Raw genomic sequence first — 21,539 nt, forward strand, 5'->3', positions numbered from 1 at the left:
TGTGGAAGATTTTGGAAATACCTTCCACAGGGGGAGTATGTTTTTCAAATGTAATTGGTCAGATTTAATCATTTTGAAACCCACACTCCCCCTGTATTATGGCTTTACCTATATCTTCCACAGCTGGAGTGAGTATTTCAAATGAAAGTTATCCAACTGTTTATTCAATTCAAAACTCATACTCCCTCTGTGGAAGACTTAAGCTAATTCTTCCACAGGGGGAGTGTGGATTTCAATTGGAATAGCCCATTATACATTTGTTGTGAATTTGTGAAGCCATACATCTTATAAGAAGCCCTGCAAGTCAAGACTTTTAAATAAATCACAAAGACAATCATTCAATTGTTGTGACATGCATTCTTGCTTTTAATGTCACATGCACAGCTGCTGTGCACATCATTATTTTTGTACAAAGCTCATTTTACTATGAAATTAATAATATTTAATAATACATTCATTGCATTTTTAATAGGAAACCAAAATTAACTGAAAGCAGAAAGTGTTGGGTTAGGGTTACATACACATACATTGTACTTCCTGTAACAACAAAATGTTTACATAAACAAAGCAGATTAAAAGGATAAACCGGTTTTAAAATCAAAATTGATTATGATTTAGTTTTAAACAGGGCTCACAGTTTTATCAACTTTCCCAATTGACACAGATTGTATAATGTTGTCCGCTGACATTTCAGATCCGGATGTTAAAAAGTACGACAATTTAAGAACAACAATTTAGGTGACATTTACAACTCGGGGTCAGAAATTCGCAACCAAGTGCGAAATGTTTACATAAACAAAGCAGATTAAAAGGATAAACCGGTTTTAAAATCAAAATTGATTATGATTTAGTTTAAAACAGGGCTCACAGTTTTATCAACTTTCCCAATTGACACTGATTGTATAATGTTGTCCGCTGACATTTCAGATCCGGATGTTAAAAAGTATGACAATTTAAGAACAACAATTTAGGTGAAATTTACAACTCGGGGTCAGAAATTCGCAACCAAGTGCGAAATGTTTACATAAACAAAGCAGATTAAAAGGATAAACCGGTTTTAAAATCAAAATTGATTATGATTTAGTTTTAAACAGGGCTCACAGTTTTATCAACTTTCCCAATTGACACTGATTGTATAATGTTGTCCGCTGACATTTCAGATCCGGATGTTAAAAAGTACGACAATTTAAGAACAACAATTTAGGTGAAATTTACAACTCGGGGTCAGAAATTCGCAACCAAGTGCGAGAATCCTTTTGGATTCTCCCAGTGGTATTTTGCAATAACTTTGTATGCTAAACCGAAATATTTACGAGAATCCATTTAGATTCTTGCAATTTTGTTGACAAGAATCTAAATTGCGAGAATGGATTCATTGGATTCTTGCCGAATTTCTGACCCTGCAACTGGATATCAAAACTAATAGGAAGCACGACATAAGCACCCCTGCACATAATTATATGTAGTGTCGCTGATTGGCTGCTCAAATGATATATGCCGATAAGCCCCTCTCAGCCTCGCGATTGCATATGTAGGCCTATGCTGTGCAAAGAAATCCTGCTTTTTACAACTTGCCCAGTGCCTTCTCAACTGCTAATGGACTAATGTTAAATTTGAGCCATGATACTATAGAACCACAAAGGATTCATAAGGCAATAGAAACAAATTAGCTGGATCGTTCGATCGATGCTTGGTCAATCCTTATTATTTAAGAAATCAATTAATTGACTATTTTGAAATATTTTAACATATGAATCATAGTATGTATTGATATTTACCAATTCAAATTTAGCATTAATTCTCATTAATTAGTTGTCAGTTCATTTTTAAACAACAAGCATTGAAGCAGCATCGACGGTCGATCCAATGATCGAACAAATTTGGTTCTGGTGCCTAAGGAACAGCCTGTACAATATTTTGTTTCAAGTTTGTTCTTTTTAATGTGTCATTTTGCTGGGATTTTAGGAATACCATGCAGCTTGCTACAATGAGTAATTGGTCTCAATCCAGACTGGTTATTAATTTTATTCATTGGATCAAAACATGATTAAAATGAGAATTTTTGAGACCATCTCACTCAAGAATGGGAGGAGAACCAGGCCGGGGGAGGGGCAATTTTTGCACCGATGAGAGGCCCCAGTCCCTTCCATATAAAACTTTATGTACTATAGAAAAATTATTTAATTTGTGTACATCGTGGAACATACTCTTTGCGTGGCAAGCTATTGTACGCAGATAACCTCGCTAATATGGACGTGTAGAGTGGCGTTGTACACTCGTGTATTAGCCTGATTTGTCGCAGAGTAACAAGCAGGTTGACTGTTCCACGATGTACACAAATTAAATTATTTTTCTATAACAATACAAACTAGGAAGTGCTATACATGCATACAAACGGCTACTGGTTATTACAATATAAATCTGAGTACAATATAATATAATGCGGTTTCCTTATCAAAAATGCAATAGATGTAATCCAATGTACACTGTATCACAATCCCTTACAAAACGAGATGCTTTACACACTATTTACAGGGTTTAGTTTATTACAAAAAATGATAGCAAACCTCGCATAGCTTTATGCATAATCACAGTGACCACTTGAACATTGAACCTTAAAGGTCAAATAGTCGCAACAGGAGACTGACTTCACGACTAAGTAAATAATTTACTTTATTTATACTGAAGGCAAAATGCTGTTCAGTAACTTTATCAGAAGCCTATCCATTTCAAGTTCTTGTTATTAACTGGGAACATGTGAAAGAGTTCGTATCAAGAAATTTGGGAACACACAGTTAAATTTCAGGGGCTGTTTTTTTCCATAGAGTTTGATAATATATACTGTTGTATTTCAAAAGGCTGCTAGTCTTGAATCTCTCTGATTTCCACATACATGAAAAAGTTGTAACTTTGCTATGCTGTTCAGTTCATCAAAGTTTACATTAAAATCAAGTAAGGTGATCACACTTGGAGTAATTTACAGGGTTCCCACACCTTGAAGCCTTTAAAATTCAAGGACTTTCAAGGTCCAAAAGCATGATTTTCAAGGATTTACAACAACAAAAAAAGCTGCAAATTAACTGAAGTGACAATTCCTCTCCACTCTCCAAATTTTGTCAAAATTATACTTCAGGTAAAATTCCAATTTTCAAGGACTTTCAAGGACCTTGTGCAAATTTCCAGGACTTTTAAGGCCTTGAAAAGGTGTTTTCAAATTCAAGGACTTTCAAAGACCGTAGGAACCCTGAATTTATAACCCCATTAGGAAAAATTAAATTCAATCTTTTCACTCATCTCACTCTTTACAACAATTCACCCATTGCACGGTTCCGATATATGCGAGGAGAGCCTCAACCTGGCAGCATGCATGAATGGGAATTGAACCAGTCATATAACATTGCGTTAAGTTACGTAATACTTCCTTTCATGTCTATTGCCAGTTCGAGGCTCTCCTTGCTTATGGCGGAATCGTGCAATAGGCGAATAGTAAGTTTTTAGCAGGTTCGCCGTCAGACACTCCTTACACTTGGTAATGTTTGTTTACCAGAGATATGATACAGTGGTGTCTGACCCGATTAACGATTATGATCACTTCCTCATATACAATTCAAATGAACAATGACCCATGTTGTCATCATTGTAATATGATTTTTTTGATATGACTGTAACCTGCATGTATAACATTGATAACACAGATAATTGATATGATATGACCCTGCCCTTACATGACTTTTAACAAATGTAAATGGCATATACAGGTCTTTCAACAACAAAAAAGCGTGGCTATCATGGAACATATACATGTTCTACGATGGACACAAATTAGTTGAAAGAATTGCAGTGTTACATGACCACAGAAATAGGTAAAAGAGACACTCAACTTTCAATTTAGTAGGTGTGTGGCGTAGACCACCAGATTTTAGAAACAGAGAAGTAATTTTCTGATGAAATAGGGACTTCTGAGCTGAAATGTCAACATTTTTTTTGGATTTAATTCACTAAAATTGGGCAAAATATATAAATGTTGTGAAGCTATGATAATTCCACATTTTCCCAAAAATTTTCCTAAGAGCTACAATTTTGGGAGTCTCACTCAAAGAGGGGCTAAATAACTGAAGTATAATCCCTAACTGCAGGTCTTCAGAAATGCCTGGGAGCCTGAAAATAGGACAGGTTTTGTTTGAACAAGTTCATTAGGAATGTTGATATCAACTGTGAATTTTGTTCATTTTGAACAATTCCAAGTAAAAACGAAGTTGGTTTACTCACGTTTTAGTGACGTTTCACCACTACACTAGTGGCTTCATCAGACTGGCAACTCATCACTTCTGACTGCTTGCTTTTATAGGCAACAGGAAGCACCGTAGAGGGCGTGATGAGTTGGTCAAAGATGTTGTGTAGATGACGTGTTGGAAATAGTACGCAAAGGAGAAGTAGACAACCTCACAGAACACTTAAATTCCATCGACCCTACCAACAGTGTCAAGTTCACTTACGAGCAAGAACAAGAAGGTTCGATTCCCTTCCTCGACACCTTAATTACTAGAAAGCCGGACGGATCAGTGAAACTCTGTACCGCAAGAAAACGCACACTGACCAATATCTTCAGTTCTCCTCCCACCACCCCTTACATCAAAAGCTGGGTGTTGTTAGAACGCTGCTAGACAGGAGTGACGCGTTGGTTACCGAGAAACGGACAGACAAAAAGAGGAGGGTAACATCCGCGAAGCGCTGACCACGCGGCGGTTACCCGGATTGGTCAATCAATAAAGTCAAAAAGACAGATCCACTCCTAAGACAAAACTTTCCTCAAAACGAAAAGATGATAGTGAAAAAACCAAAGGCATGGTTGTGGTTCCCTATATAGAGGGCGTATCCGGCGTGTGTCCAGGGTGTTTAAAAACACGGATTTTCCACAGCCATGAAGCCGCATCGTACCATCCGCAATATGCTCGTCCATCCAAAGGATAAACTTCTCCCTCAACAGAAAGCGGAAGCCATTTATGAAATACCCTGCGGTGACTGCCCAAGTTCCTACATTGGTGAAACTGGTCGCCTTTGGTATCCGACTCAAAGAACACCAGAAAGAGGTGGAGAAATTTGAATCAAAACCATTTACTCGAAAGCAAAACGCCAATCATCTGTCACGGACATTCACAAATCCGCCATCACTGATCATGTAGCCTCCACAAATCACTCTATCAATTGGGAGGACTCAAAAGTGATTGATCGCGAAGCCGACAAGACCACCAGGTGGCTGAAAGAAGCCATCTGGATCCGCCGAAAAGGACAAGACACTCTAAACAAGGACGAGGGGGCCTACTCGCTCAACAACATCTTTGACCAACTCGTCACGCCCTCTTCGGTGCTTCCTGTTGCCTATAAAAGCAAGCAGTCAGAAGTGATGAGTTGCCAGTCTGATGAAGCCACTAGTGTAGTGGTGAAACGTCACTAAAACGTGAGTAAACCAACTTCGTTTTTACTTGGAATTGTTCAAAATGAACAAAATTCACAGAGGACAGGTTTTGTATTAAAAAATGCTCCAACATTTTTGAACATTTTTCAAAGATGTTTGCGAAATGTTATAAAACATACCATAACAAAACATTGTGTGTGTTTACAGGGTAGACACATGAGAAAAAAAAAAAACAGAATTGCCATTTGGTCTTCTGAAACAACCTACCCAAAGGTTCCTCAACATGGCAGACAATGGCATTACAGAGGGCAGTATATAGGGATATCTATTTCTGTGGATATTACTCATCTGTTATAACCAATGAGGTAGAACCAAAGAGTACCAACTCCACCATGTTTGTGTATTGCTCATGGAGGCAGTGTTCTATTTTGTTTGTAATACTCATTACTCAAGCTTAAAGATGCAAATTATTTGTTTCCGGGTCTTGTCAACAATTGCCAGAAGTACATTATCTGCCCTCAATGAGCGATAAACCAAGATGGCAGATTTACCAATACCTTACATGAAACATGTATGGTGTAATTTTGATTCGGTAATCTTTGAGTATAATATCATTGGTTATCCCCATGAGAACTACCTGCCGATTGGCCAAAATGAATATCGTGTCCAGCTTTGAACCAATCCAAAAGGGTATTAATAAGATCATCTGCAATTGCAAGTTTGACCATAAATAGTTTAAAGCCTAGTCATAATTGGCAATTGAAATGAGTATTTGAAGTTATCAACCATTCAGAAATGCTGTTAGATGACCAGTAGTGTCCTGGGGGTTAAACATAAAAACAGTAACTAAATCCAACAAAAGAAATGTAAAAAAATTTCAATTATACATGTGTACACATGTGTAATCTACAAATTCATTAGAAACTTTCTAATGCTGGGCAATGTGAAACATAAACGCTGCTGTGTGGGTATTTCACTGACATTTTACATATATGAATATAAATTATTCAGCAATATAAAAACAATCTCATGATACATAACAGTTTATAGCTTAATTACAAAGTATAAGGGCCAGCATTTAGTTTGATGTTTGTCCTTTATGCAAAAAAACATGTTGACAAGAAGAACAAAGCTGCCTCAAACAATGGTAATTGTTTCGGCAACAATACAGCATTTGTCGCAACAACAACAAAACGGACACAAAAACAACAGACTATATTACTGGCCCTAGCATTGAGCTATTCCCTATGGAAGACATGACATTGATCTCACACACAGGGGGGTGTGGATTTCATATGGAGTCGCCCATTCAGGTAACCCCATTTAATATTCACACTCCCTGTGTGGAAGATTAAGGTCATGTCCTCCAGAAGGGTGTACATGTATGGATTTCAACTGGAACAGCCCAATTTACTTTGCTTTTCAATCCATCACACAAATTCTTTTTAAATCATGCATCTTGTATAATGTTTGTTGCCAATATTTCACAAGCATTCATGCACCAAGCTCCCCCGGCAAATTAAACATGTCCACATACCAGTGTGTAGGACTGTAGGTGCTAGTCTTAACTCTCGAGTCCAAAAACAGGTTGCTAGTCCAAAACATACAAAGGGTTCATTAGTAAGTCCAGAAGTTAGGATAAGGTAATTAAGGTTAGTGTTAGGGTAAGGTTCAGGGAGCTCGTGCATCTTTATGTAGGAGTAGTGCACCCTGGGACCATTTATAGTCTGTCTAATCTCAAGTTGAGAGTAACTTCATGTTGGATTTCACAGTGGCAGCATTGAATCGCGCACGCTAACTTAATACAGCGGGCGTATACACACGCATAGGAAGGCGACATTGGCCGTACGTTTGCGACACAAAGGTGTAATTCAAATCTGCCATTGCAAAATCCAACATGGTACTACACTATACTCTCACCTTGAGACGAGACACACTAATTGTGGATGGAGACCAACATACCAGCTTCTCACTTGAATGAAATTTTGAGGGCTAAGTGCAACGCAGTCTAATCTCCATTAGCTCCCCTGGGTGAGGTTGTGTATTAATGCAATCATGTTCATGAACTACATTGGGCTATTCCAGTTGAAATCCACACTTAGTACCCCTGTGGAAGATTTGGGAAATATATTCGACAGGGGGAGTATGTTTTTCAAATGTAATTGGTCAGTGTTAATCATTTTGAAACCCATACTCCCCCTGTATATGGCTTTACCTATATCTTCTACAACTGGAGTGAGTGTTTCAAATGGAAGTTACCTAATTGTCTATTATTCATAAATCCTCCACAGGGGTAATGTGGATTATAAATGAAAAGGTCCATTACATTACCCAGGGGAGTTACACAGAAATTAAGCAGTGTTGTACCGTCCAAGCTCTCCATATACATGTAAGATAATTTGATTTATCACTTTTATCAAACAGAGAAATTTCAAATTTGGCAAATCTTTCACATACGTATGTGACACGATAAAGGGAAATGAGTCGGATGCCGCTAATATTGATTTTGACATATTGGCAAAGAAAGTATTCAAATTCTTTTGTTTTTAAATTGTTTTCAGCGATTGATAAATTGATGTAACTTCACAAAGAAAAGTCATATCAACATGGGGTTTTCAGTTTCTGAAAGCTCTAAATGTCCTCTTTGGAAACGTATACTGTATAACACATTTTCGACCAGGGTCAACATGTGAATCATTCCCCTTGATCATGTCACAAATGTATGCAAAACATTGATCACTTCCAAACTGTGACCATGACAAGTTCACCATTTTAACTACTCCCTATTCCAGAAAAATACAGCACTAATTTTTGGGATAAAAAAAATTTTATCCTGTTTTGCCAAATGAAACATAGCTAAATCCTAATCCTTTAGTTAGTCCTAACTGGCAATAAAAGTAAAATTTTAATATTTGGCCAATTTTTGGAAATAAGGGCCAAAAACATGCAGTTTTAGGGTGTTTTTCGTATGCTGTGACAATCAAGCTCAAAGACTTGTACTAAGACTAATTTCAGTTTATGCTATGCATTCTAGTTTTTGGAAAAGACATGTTTCATTTTTATAACCCATTATTTAATTATAGTAACACAAAAAAGTGGAAATTAGAGCAAAATTGCGGCATCTGCTCAAGATTTTGAATGCTTAGACTTGTTCCAAGTCTTTGATTTTTGTGACTCGATTGTCAGAAAACATGACAAAATGCATGTTTTTGGCTCTTTTTCAAGAAATTGGCCAAATATTAAAATTTTACTTTTATTGCCAGTTAGGACTAACTAAAGGATTAGGATTTAGCTATGTTTTATTTTGCAGAACTTGATCATATTTTTTTAATCCCTAAAAATTAGTACTGTATTTATCTGGAATGGGAGTAAATCACCCATATAACTGAGGTCATCAGTTTATAGATGCACAAATTGCAAAATGTTAAAAGCCTAAAATCATAATATTTATGTCATCAAAAAATATGCTTACGTACCAAATACAAAAATGAATTCTTGTGATCCATATCCCATAATAATTACTCAGTTGACAGACTATTGATTCAATAATATGTTTAACATTGTCACCCTGCTACCATAAATCTTTTTATTTTTGTAGTTTTGAGAAAAAGAAAAAAATATCTCAATTTCTGACTGTTTTAGCCCAAAATGAAGTTAGATTTTGCTGTGTAATAAAAAGGGCCAGTGCGAGCTTCGCACACAATTTTTCCATATTTTGGTCCAAAACATGACCAGTGTTTTCGGGCTAAAAGGAGCATGCACAGGGCAATTTTTGGGGCCCTGAACCCGGACCCATCTGGCCCAATGGTAAATCCGGCCCGAGTAAAGTATCTAGACTGTATAGTAGTGTGGGACCATATATCAGCTACATGTACATAGGTGACCTTCTGGTTTTTGTTTTGCTGTGTTGTGTTTCCCTTCTAAGTGAATTAAAATCCTGTTTACCTTATCCTATCGATATCTCCTATATACCTAATCCTAACCACACATGGGTGAATTGGTTAGGGGTGCCCTGTGTTACCCGGTCCCGTCTATTCCAGGGGAGTCACTCAGGGTGTTAGTTTGGTTTGGGGATAGCATAAAAAACACAAATATGGACCAACACAAAGAGTAATTATTTATCAGCTATGGATCACAAAACAAACCAAGATGGAAGTCATATAGTGTTTATAACGCGGTGGCTGCTATTACGGTCGCTCGTCTTCGTCGCTTTGATATGACTGCGCCTTGATGGAGGCCAATTTACCGCCAACCTGCGGAATGCTGTCAGGATCAAAATTTGTGGCACCGTCTAACCGCTCATAGAGCAGAATATTCAATGTTTCCTCTAAGATTCTGGCTTCTGGAAATTCAACCTGTATCAAGATCAAACAGAAACATTTTGATGCAATATTAGCAGGTAGACACATATAAACGGGCGGTTCCATTTGAAATCCATACACCCCCTATGGAAGACATGACCTTAATCTCCCACACAGGGGGTGTAGATTTCAAATGGAACCCCATGCTACAATGTATGTTAACGGGTAGACATTTAAATGAGCTATTCCAATTTTAATCCACACACCCCCTATATGGATGACATGACCTTAATCTCCCACACAGGGGGATGTAGATTTCACATGGACCCCCATGCTATGTTAACAGGTAGACTCATTTAAATGAGCTAGTCCGTTTGAAATCCACACACCCCTTGTATATGGAAGACATGACCTTAATCTCCCACACAGGGGTGTAGATTTCAAATGGAACCCCATGATATGTTAACAGGTAGACACATTTATATGAGCTATACCATCTGAAATTCTTACACCCCTTGTATGGAAGACAATCTTAATCTCCCACACAGGGGGGTGTAGATTTCAAATGGAACCCCCATGTTAACAGGTAGACTCATTTAAATGAGCTATTCCATTTGAAATCTACACACCCCTATGGATGACCTTAATCTCCCACACAGGGGATGTAGATTTCAAATGGACTACCTCTCCCATTCAGGTAATCCCATTTGAAATTCACACTTCTTGTGTGGGAGATTAAGGCCTTGTCTTCCATAAGGGGATGGGGGTGTGTGTATTTCTGAGAAAATTCAATTAAAATGGTGAATTATGTTTTACAATCTATAATTTCTTGTTTTATCTTCTGTGCGGAATTGATTTCATCAGTAATGCGCAGATCTGGGAGCTGCACCTCCTCTGGCAAATAATCCTACTCTCATCCCTTGAGTGTGTCGTTCCTTGCCTTGCAGTAGCTTTTATAACATACATGGATTGGGAGGGGGCCAATGTTGTTGCCATAGACTCATGCATGGGGTCGCGCTAGGTTTGCATGAAGTTTTTTCTTTTTTGCAAAAGAAATTATTTTTGCGTTTTGATGAAGCAAATGGGGTTTTATAGAGCGCAATAATTTCAGACTTTCAGTTCCGTGAGTTATTGTTATCCATGACAAATACCATCCAGTTACACATATGCTGTTGTAACACAGTGTATGGTCTAGCGAGATCAATCTCACTAAACCACAACTAGAGCGTGGTCTAGCGATCACAATCTCGCTAAACCAAACCAAGAGAGTGGTCTAGAGAGATCGCAAAACTGGAAATCAGGTTTGACCTCTTTGGGGAAAACCCCTTGCTCACATCATCGTCACCGTTGTTTATATTTGATCGTAGGATCAGTGCAATAAATCTTCAAATATATACAACAAGAATTGTGTTCAGGAGTTCACATTACATGTAGTGTTTATTATCTTATTGAAAACAGGTTGGTTATTTTTTTCTTAACAATTATATTTACAGTTATTGCCCACCTAATTTTCAATTGAGCCTTACCTTAGTTTGTTTTTTCTCACTAGTATACACAATGGAAGTACAGCTGATTTCGGCCACCTTGCGCCCAAGACCGTAGAAAGACCAACAACAAATCTCCTCATTTCCGCCGATCACATCTTTGACAAAGACTACCCTACCATTGAACCTCACAGACAGCTTGTCAAACATCTCTATGTTCCTTAACATGTTGTCATCGGAATTACTGTGGGAAAGAAAATACATGTATGGTAATAAATTATAGATACTAGGTTTTTAACCCCCTAGCCTGAGCACTACCTGCCGATCGAACATTGCCTCTGATTGGTCAATTACATGATATTTTCACTTTAATCACCAATCAGAATGGAGCTTTGCAAATAATTCACCCAATTTTTGTGTGTGGTGAAATTATTCTAACAATGTTGCTGATTGGGTCAATTGATAATGAAAACTTCTTTTTGGCCAATCGGCATGTGTCAACAGGAGGACAAACGTTGAAGAAGTTTACACCATCACCTGGATAGCCAAAACCATCCTTAACTGTAACAGTGGAAATTTTCACATGATTAATTTTTTGCGCTTTGTAAATTGACCTTTACACAAAAGGAATATATTTGTGCGTTTGGCATTTTGGGGGTAGCAGCTTGGAATGCGAAAAGCGTGAAAATATATGTAATACGAACATTTCCTCTTTTATTTCACCTCAGGTTAGGTTAAAGCAGGATTGTAGAAGTATGCATGATATACAATATTATTAAATATGCACAGGAAGTTATCTGGCAATTTCCATTCCAGATGACTGAGATGAGCACTGCAAAATTTGGTTAGTGTAGAGGTTGAATCTTGTAGTTGCCTGCTCCATGAGTTACCCCCCCATAATTATCATCTAGAGGGTATATAAATTGTACATTATATCATGTACGTATCATAGGTGGCACAACTGGGGTAGTGCAGCTCATCAACACCCCAGAAATATAATGGGATGCCAGTGGTTTAAAATTGGCAGTTCCAAACTTAAAATAAAATACATGTACTATAAAAATGCTGACACAACTTTTCATTACCGGTATACATTGTAATTAAAAATAAAAATTATCAGTGAATCACAAACCAAGTTCAGGAGAATTTATGCAAGACTAGATTATATGATTCTTGCCGAAATTGCATACCTGAAATCGCAATCTCAGCAAATAATGTATACACAAGTACATAATTTGCGGTTCCATGCAGTCGTTATTCAAAAGGACTTTTATCCTGAAGAGTCTTTATTTCAAAGCTTTGTTAAATTCTGACGGTTTGTTACTCCGAAGGGTCGTTACTCTGAATTTACAACTAGGTTTGTTATTCAGAAGGGTCAATACTCCGAATTTAGTTTAGAATAAGGCTCGTTTATTTTGAGGGGTCATATTTAAACCTTCGGAGTATTGACCGTTTGGAATGACGAGCCATGTTGTAAATTCGGAGTAGAGACCCTTCAGAGTAACCAACCTTTAGAATTTAACGAACCTTCCAAATAATGCTCTTCAGAATAACAGTCTTTTGAAAAACGATAGGTAACCGAAAGATACCTGAAAACCCTTCAGAGTAATGAACCATCGGAACAATGTTATGCTTATAACGAACCTTCAGAATAACATTCCTTCGTTCTCTAATTCACTTCCAATTCCATGCACTCACCTGGTGTAAGAATACTTGTTATTCTGTCTATTATATAGTAATTTTACTATAGGCTTATGTGAGGTGCTGATGAGCATTTGTGCTTCTTTCTGCGATGTTATAACCGGAATACGGCACACTGGATTATACTCGTCTTTCTTGCGTTTTAATGCCGTGTTGCATTTGTCCACAAGACCCGAGACCAGGTAATATTTGGCCTCGGCATGGAGTTCTTCAATGTCTGTGACGGCCTCTGGGATGGGCACATGTCCGTCTCTGAGGTAGTTAAGTATGGTACCAAAGTGTTTGCCACTGCGGTCTATTAAAATCCACCCTGTATGGAATAAAACAAAATAAAAATAGCTCAGTCTATGAATGCAGAATTTCACTTGCATAATTATAAAACATTTATTGTTGAACTGATCTGGTGACGGCTTGTTTTTCTTGATAATTTTGAGTGCGATGTTTCATGTTTGATTGGAAAATTTATAAAATTGCACAGGAAAAATAGGGATTGTTCCATCTCACGATCCAGAGGGCGAGAGAATGGTACTAGTACAACCTTAGTCCTGCCAGCAAGACTTCAGTCTTTATCATAAACATAATGACATCTACGGACCTGAAATCTTGCAGCGGTACATAGGGATGCACTTAGTCCGAATAATCAGACCCAGAACAAAATATTAATTTCTGACATGATCCTGTTCTGGGTTAGACTGCGGAACTCAGTCCTCAATGATAGTCAGTCACTTATCTTTTGGTCGTTATATGACTATCATTTGAGGACTGAGTTCTTACCATACATCTTCCGAGGTGCAGTTTCAGACATTAGCTTGGGATTATTGGGGCAGAGGTTATCTTTTGAATTCTTTCATGACCACTGAAGCATAGTCAAGCCTGTCAAGGACACTCGGCGTGAATTGAAAGACCATGTCACTCGCCACAAAAGAATGTCAAAGGTCACCCGACACCAATTTGGTGTACTTCTGTGCCTCGGAAAATAATGTTTAGGTTAGTGTCTGGTTCTGGGTCTGAACTGTTTCCATATGAAATCTTGATGGCAAATTGGACAATAGAAGCACATGGTTCTACGTGACAGCTTTTTAATCCCTATTCATGTTACGTGAATCAGGCTATTGAGGACCATCCTTCTGATACTTGAGTGTTTGGACAAGCGGAACGGTTTTTCGTCTACCTCTCTGTTTGTAAACAAACCAGGAGGTCGAAATCGTCCTCGCCGAATACGAAAGTCTGCGTAATAGTACGGCACTTGGGATGCACTGTACGTTTAAGAAATCCAAACTTCAAGCATCAAGAAATATACCTTGTATTTGTCAGTTTTACCTCAGAGATGCTGTAGACCCTCTGTACACAGTGTAGAAACATCACAAGTAGAATGCTGCTCAATATGATAAATCCAAATCATGAAAATCAAGACATTTTACAGAGCAATATTTTGACCACTTTTGCACTAAGTATTTTTACTCCCATGAAGATTGAAGGTTTTGCCAACTCAGGGAATTTTGAACCCACCCAAAAGATGAGATCAATGGAGATTAATTACCTCAACTTTGTGAGTATAGACTAGTACAGTGGGATTAAAATCATCCATGCACGCCCAAACCCTGGTACAATGGGATTAAAATCATCAGTGCATGCCCAAACTGTCCTTGAGAGAGTTCCTCAGCTACATCCTTAGAGCCCAAAATGAGCCCACATATAGATATCAATAGAGTGCACTGTAACTCTAGGTATGATGAGTTACAGTTACTGGAACTAGTACAACCTACAATACTACATTATTCAAGATACAGTTCGCAGCATACAAGACTCAAAGCAGGGTCTTAGGCAGGATTTGAAGGTTTGGGTGTGTAAATTAAAAAAACTGGGTGTGTAAATTTAAGATTTGTGCACAAAGTATCGATAGGTCATGTAGGCCTACCGGTAGACAAAAACTGGGTGTGTATACAATGTATTTACACATTTGGGTGTGTAAAACACTCCCTACACGGCTGGCTGCCTAAGCCCTTGATTCAAAGTAAAAGAGATTACATGTACCGTACGCACATTCATTTCAGCAACAGAGCACAGTGAACACTAGTTCCCTATACATGTAAACCAGGCAAGTTGAGAACTGTAACTCAGTATGTTATTGGATAGGCCTACTGAGAAGTGCTCCATGTTCCACTTGTAAACAAGTGGAATACAAATATGTGGGCTCATTTTGGGCTCCAAGAATGTAGCTGTAGAGGAACTGTCTCAAGGGCAGGCATGTGTGAATGATTTTAATCCCATTGTACAGGGATTTAGGCATGTTTTTAATCCAATTGTACTTCCTCATACAACTAAGTTGAGACAATTGATCTCATCTTTTGGGTGGGTTCAACATTCCCTGAGTTGGCAAAACCTGCAATCTTCATGGGAGTAATTTACTTCTTAAGTTCTAATTGCAAAAGTACCGGTAGTCAAAATATTGCTCTGCAAAATTTCTTAATTTTCATTATTTGGATGTACATGCATACGTATCATATATTGAACAGTGCTGGCTCACTCTCCTTTTGATGTTGCTAGTGCTACACTGTGTAGAGCGGGTCTACATGTACAACATCTCTGAGGTAAAACTGAAAAATTCATACAGTCTGTCCACTTAGAAGTACAAACCAAATCTGTGGCATCGGGGGTCGATGCTTTGCATCACACGCGAGCGCGACGCGTAAAGAGCGTGGTGCACAAATCGCGCAGCAGTTGGCGCGCCAATGCCATTGCACTTGTCTGAAATAATTATTCTCAGTTTCCGAGGTCTATTTACTTTGTACTTCTATGTGGAGTTTTGTGGACAGACTATAGGTACCGGTACCCGGTATATTTCTTGATGCTTGAACTTTGGATTTCTTAAATGTACAGTGAATTCCTATGTAAGACTTCAGTTCAGGTCTGTACATTGTAAAATGATAAAGACTGAAGTCTTGCTTGCAGGACTAAGTAAACACACAAAAACCAATGCTTCCTGAACCTACACCCATCGAATGTGTGCCATCGTTCTGCAGTAGCATGTTTTGTTGACATTTTTACTGTAGGAAGCCATGGATTTGATCCATGTATCCTGAACCTTGCAACAGATTAGGCCAAATAAAAAATAAAACATGTTTCACGCCCGGTTTCACGTCCCCTCCGCTTCCTTTTTTGAGGTTTCTTCATTTTTATTTTTTGAAATTCAGTTTAATATAACTTTTCAAAAAATATGTCTAGGAAGTAGAGATGCTTTCTATAGCCTTTGCTAATATACAAGAAATGCTAAATTATAAGGTTTTGTGATAGTTAGAGAGGCCTATCTCTGAGAACAGCAAATAAAGAGGCCTCCTCCTTTTTCCAGGCATTATTGTATAAGGCTAATGAAAGTCAATTCCCAGTTTCCCGTTACATTATTTTTCATGACTGTGTAGGTGACCATTTCATTATTCATTATTTTATACCATTTCATTATTGCATCTGTTACATGTGTAAACCAATAACTACCCATGTATAAATGTGATAAATCACTGTTTGTAGTTTACAGATGTAGTTTACAAGCACATGAAGGTGATTGTACAACTATTATCAAAAGTTTCACAATATTTTTTACGGGATGAGATCAGAGCAGATCAAAAAGTGCGGGACAGAGAATTGAGTAGGTATTCATTAATAATTCATTATTAACCATATACCATGCTCCTACTGCAAAGAAAATTCCTGAAAATCAACAGAAAGAGATTTATGATATATTTAAAACCACAATTATTTATTTGTATGTTAAAGTTTGTTAGAAATCAACATTTTATTCAAAATAATGAAATATTTGGCCAGCAAATTGTTTTGAGCGGAGTAGGGTAACAGGAAACTGGGAATCAACTTTCATTAGCCTAAAGAGCTCTAATGATGGGTATTTACACCAATTTTGCGATAAAAAATAAAAATCCCCCAAGCTTCCTCCTTTTTTTTTCAAAAACCCGGACGTGAAACATGTTTTTTATTTTACTTGGCCTTATAGTAGCAACATAAATTACGGCACTATACTAAAATGCAGAAAACCTTAGACAAGCGCGTGTATTGTAAGGATACATCAGCAGTATATACTGCGTTACGCACTTGTCTCTGATTGGCTGCTAAGGCGATATATTGTTGCTGAGTGGAAATTTATGAATGAACTGTGCGCCGTACGCGTTGTTAGCGCCGAATTTGCAACATCACGGTAGTCGCGCTCGTAAAAGGTTTGCTGCATTTTAGTATACATACAAACTATTCGCCGATAGCACGTTCATCTCAAAACAAGGTTCTACCCGCAAATGTTTTGCGTTTGCGTACGTGTGCGTAATATAATATAACATTGCACATGCGTAAACTTTGTCACATTTTTTCTGCATACATTTGCAGGGAGAACCTCATTTAGGTAGCAAGATGGCTGCTCCGTGCAAAGGGCGAATTCAACAGTGTCAGTCATGTCAGTGACACTGTGACAGTCATTATTTTAAGCACCTTCTGAATCTGTTAGGACTTCCATTCTGCCACTGAACATAGCTCTCAACATGTTGTCCTGTTTAGTCAATGTATCAATAGTTGTGTAAAACAGAGTGCCCCCAACATTCAGTTTCACATATTTGCTGGGAGATCCTCTGATCTTCACAGCAGATTGCTGTCCTACAGCAGCGGCCGCGGCATTGGCAACTGGCCCCGCCGCTGCTGTATTTGTGGGGCTCGGACGTAAGGCACTGCCGGTGGTCCCCGCTTCAGCCGACATGCTTATAACGCGTTGATCCAGCGTATTTTTAGTGTGTACTGGCTGACGTGAAATACGTGTTGTGGGAAGTAAAAATGTCGTCCTTGATTCTCGATTTCTACAGCGTCAATAGAATCCAAACATAACTTAAAATAAGCACAAGGTACTTGTCCACAAGTTGTGCCAACTCGCTGCCCTGTCAGGGGATTGTGTCATTTCCTGACACTCCACAAACTTTATAAACCGACATATTTTCCGACAGTGACACATACATTCACGCTGTCAACAAAATCTTGACGTCATGAGGAAACACCCTGCTTAGCCTTGGACCCGGACGGAGAAATTGATCGTGAATAGCTGTGTAATGAACTATGCATGTGTAAAAGACTAGCAATGTCATTTTAAATCTAGAAACTCTTATCGCAAACAAATTCCCTAAAATAATTAAAATACACTTGATAAACAAGAGCACCAATGGTGCAGAAGCTCAGATTTAAAAAGAGAGTGTCCAGAAATGCTTGGGGCAAAAATTTTAGGGGGCACAGAAAAGTTTTTGATCTCTTGAGCTCTCTTGAAGGAGCCCAAAGTTTTCAACTTCTCAGCCCTTCTCAGGGTGCTATAAATAGACTACAGAATATGTGCAATGAACCAATTATCATTCCATAGTAGGCCTATTAGAGGGCCCTTATACCTGAGACTAGTATCAGGTTATTCAGGTAGGCCTATATTACTAGTCTCAGGGCCCTACAGCACTAATTTTTTTTAATGAAATGAAAATTATCCTGTTTTTCCAAATGAAACGCAGCTAAATCTTTTATTTAGTTACAACTGGCAATGAAAGTTAAATTTTAATATTTGGTCAATTTGGAAATAAGGGCCCAAAACACACGTTTTTAGGGTGTTTTTCGAATGCTGTGACAAGACTAATTTCAAGTTATGCATTCTACCTTTTGGAAAACACGGTTTTTTTTAAATATAGGCCCCCTGTAATAATTTGTCTATAACCAAGTTATCAAAAATAACATTTTAATATTTCAATTTGAGCTCACTCTTACAGTCTTACCCTATACAATCAAATTGAATGCTTTATTGTGCCAAGTCTTAGAAAATTGCATGTTTTTGGTCCATCCATCAAATTGTCCAAATATTAAAATTTGACTTTGATTGCCAGTTAGAACTGACTAAAAAATTAGGATTCAGCTATGTTTCGTTTGGCAAAACAAGATAATATAATTCCAAAAAGTTGGTGCTGTATTTTTCTGGAATATGCCTAGGAAGTAAAGACTGGCAATGTTAATTAATCTAGAAACTCTTATAAATTCTCTAATAAGATTACCAATGTGCAGAAGCTCAGATTTTAAAGGGAGTGTTCAGACTCGGTGTTCAGACCCTGGGGGAAGAGGGGTATTGCCCGGGGGGTATTGAATTCTGGCTGGGTACGTAGGCCTACACATAGGCCTATATGTGTACGTATACGTATACGGTAGGGGGAAGTGGGGCAAATTGGTCCACCTAATGTCCCATTTTGCCCCACCAGATTTTACTCGGCTATAATACTAATACCCGGCAACTTGCGACAAGTGACCACTACAAAACAAAATGTACATCGCCAAGAGTCTAGTAGACTTACGTTTCACAAAAATTGGTGCCGGTCGGCTTCCGGCTTCATTATTTTATTAAGGTGTCTTTAAGGCGTCCCATTTTACCCCACTGCAAGATTTTTCTGTAACAGAGGCTGGGGTAAAATGGGACAGCTGGGGTAAATGGGACGCCATTGATTTACTATGGGACTTTATTTGTTGGGGCAAAATGGGACAGTTTGAGTCAGCACACAGTAAATCAATGGCGTCCCATTTTATAATTTGGCATATTTCTAAAAGAAAGCTTTTCTTATAATTTTCGAAGAAAAAAGTTACAATTTTGTCTTATTTAATTGAAAGGGTAGCTTAGAAGTTATTTTTTAATTTGAGAAACACTAATCCGGACCATTGATTCAGATATTGAGCCACAAGTCGTGACCTCTGCTTAGACGGGACAAAAAAATGGAATACTTATTTTGATGTGTTAAGCTTACGGCCTTCAGAAGTTCCTGTTTAATGAAGAATGGTACTTTTAAACGGTTTGAAATATAAATAGACATTATATCAAAGTTATTTTGTTGCAAAAATGGGCAAAATGTGACTATTTTAAGGTATAAAAGTATTTCCGAAAATCACTGTCCCAAATTACCCTGTGTCCCAATTTGCCCCAAGTTACCCCTATAAGTCCAATTTTTTTTCGGACAACGTAACAAAAAAATCTTGGTTTTTTTTATTATTATTATTATGAATATTTTTTAACTAGATAAAAATATCATAAAAAGCCTGAAAAAAAACGAGTCCTATAAATATTTTCATCTAGTTTTAAAAAAAAGTTGTGTAAAAAAAAAAAAAAAAAAACACACATTTTGGGGGATTTTTTTCCAAAAATGAGCTTTTTTTGCCCAAATTTGACCTCACAGTTGAATTCATCAAGTCTTTGCCATTCTAAAAATATACCTTTATATTCTTAATCTTTAGACCAACACTTTAGCAGTTACGAGCCCCGAAAGTTTTCATGATTCCAGGGTTAAAACCACCGTCTTAATTAAAAGACGAAACGAGGACAATAAGTAGGGAGAAATTAAAGAAACTATGGTTAGGTGCCCGTTAGGCATGAATTAAAAAAGTAAAATAAATCATGTAATACATTTTCATGTTTTGTTTGTTTGTTTTGTTGTGGAAATCTGATTATGATTTTAATGACATAAAATTTGAAAAATATTTTAAGGATCACTCGGAGTTTTGGTCAAAAATTGTGTGTGAATAGGTCGTTTTCAACAGATTTACCACTTTCGCCTTGCTATAAACATTGAATTGCGTCATCTGTTGACGTAATGGAAAAAGTGTTTTTAGGGAGAAGTGTTAGCTTTTGTTCGATATAAAAACTTTTCTGATTGGATGAAGGGAACATTCGGGGTTTTGAGAACAACCAATCACAGATGCCGTATTTTCCACTAGTTACGGACGGTACCAGCTTGAAGCTCACACAGCTCTTATACTTCTTATGATGCTATGCCCCGTGCTATGCACTCAACCGTGTAGTGTAAACACAGACTGTGTGAGACAAGGCATTGCTATACTCTGATCAGCTCGTGATCGGCGGGAATTATTAGGCTTTTACCACTACGTCGAAAAGTAGACCCGTACGTTAAGTGTGATATAGGCCTAGTTGATCATGGTTAAAGAAAGTATACAAAGTATGGGACTTCAATTAATAATTTGTAATACTTCAGGCGAGATGCCACATGACAATTCTCCAAATAAGATTGTTATTGATATTAATCCGCGATGTTATAAGGCATACTGCAGTTACTGTCCGTTTTCCTATAGACGAATCCAATTTCACGCATTCCTGCACCTCAATGGCGGCCATAGCCGCGACGGGGACCCAACTATATCACCCAAAATGTGAAATGATGCGGCATTGAAGGGTATTTTAAACTGCATTCTATCACCCGTGTTACACGTAGACAAAGAATGATGACAGTTTACAACACAAAAGAATCTCACATCGAATCTTAAGCGATTTTAATCCACCCAATTGGGCACTCACAACACCTGTTTGGTGCATGCGGGGACCCTAATATATGGCCGACCAAATCCTGACCATGACTTGGCTCGTTGGATTCGTCTATACACAATACACAGAGCTCTCACAATTCACGCGTGACCTCTACAAGTAGCCTAGTTTATGTTAGAAGTATAGGCAATTGCCTAGTTAACGCCACTGTGTGAAAAATAACCGGCCAATATTTAAAGTATTCTCTGAAATTCTAGAAAATATAGTTTTGTAACATGTCCTAAATTTTTAGCTAATTTAGGTGTTTG

The 21,539-nt window shown here is 37.8% G+C and overlaps 1 protein-coding gene and 1 long non-coding RNA gene across 2 annotated transcripts; both read right to left on the reverse strand.

Annotated features, from left to right (window-relative positions):
- Positions 1–342: 342 nt before the first annotated feature.
- On the reverse strand, positions 343–4,173 carry LOC140164725 (uncharacterized). Its single transcript, XR_011860565.1, has 2 exons — positions 3,419–4,173; positions 343–3,355 (listed from the first exon to the last, which is right to left on the reverse strand). It is a non-coding gene; the product is annotated as an uncharacterized lncRNA (long non-coding RNA).
- Positions 4,174–8,758: 4,585 nt separating this feature from the next.
- Positions 8,759–17,934, reverse strand: LOC140164726 (BTB/POZ domain-containing adapter for CUL3-mediated RhoA degradation protein 3-like). The gene is made up of 4 exons (XM_072188084.1): positions 17,391–17,934; positions 12,900–13,212; positions 11,244–11,445; positions 8,759–9,771 (listed from the first exon to the last, which is right to left on the reverse strand). The coding sequence occupies exons 1-4, from the start codon at positions 17,650–17,652 to the stop codon at positions 9,604–9,606; spliced, it is 945 nt and encodes a 314-aa protein (XP_072044185.1). The 5' UTR covers positions 17,653–17,934; the 3' UTR covers positions 8,759–9,603.
- Between the last annotated feature and the right edge of the window lie 3,605 nt (positions 17,935–21,539).

Source organism: Amphiura filiformis, chromosome 11 (assembly GCF_039555335.1).
Source record: "Amphiura filiformis chromosome 11, Afil_fr2py, whole genome shotgun sequence".
NCBI classification, from domain to species: domain Eukaryota; kingdom Metazoa; phylum Echinodermata; class Ophiuroidea; order Amphilepidida; family Amphiuridae; genus Amphiura; species Amphiura filiformis.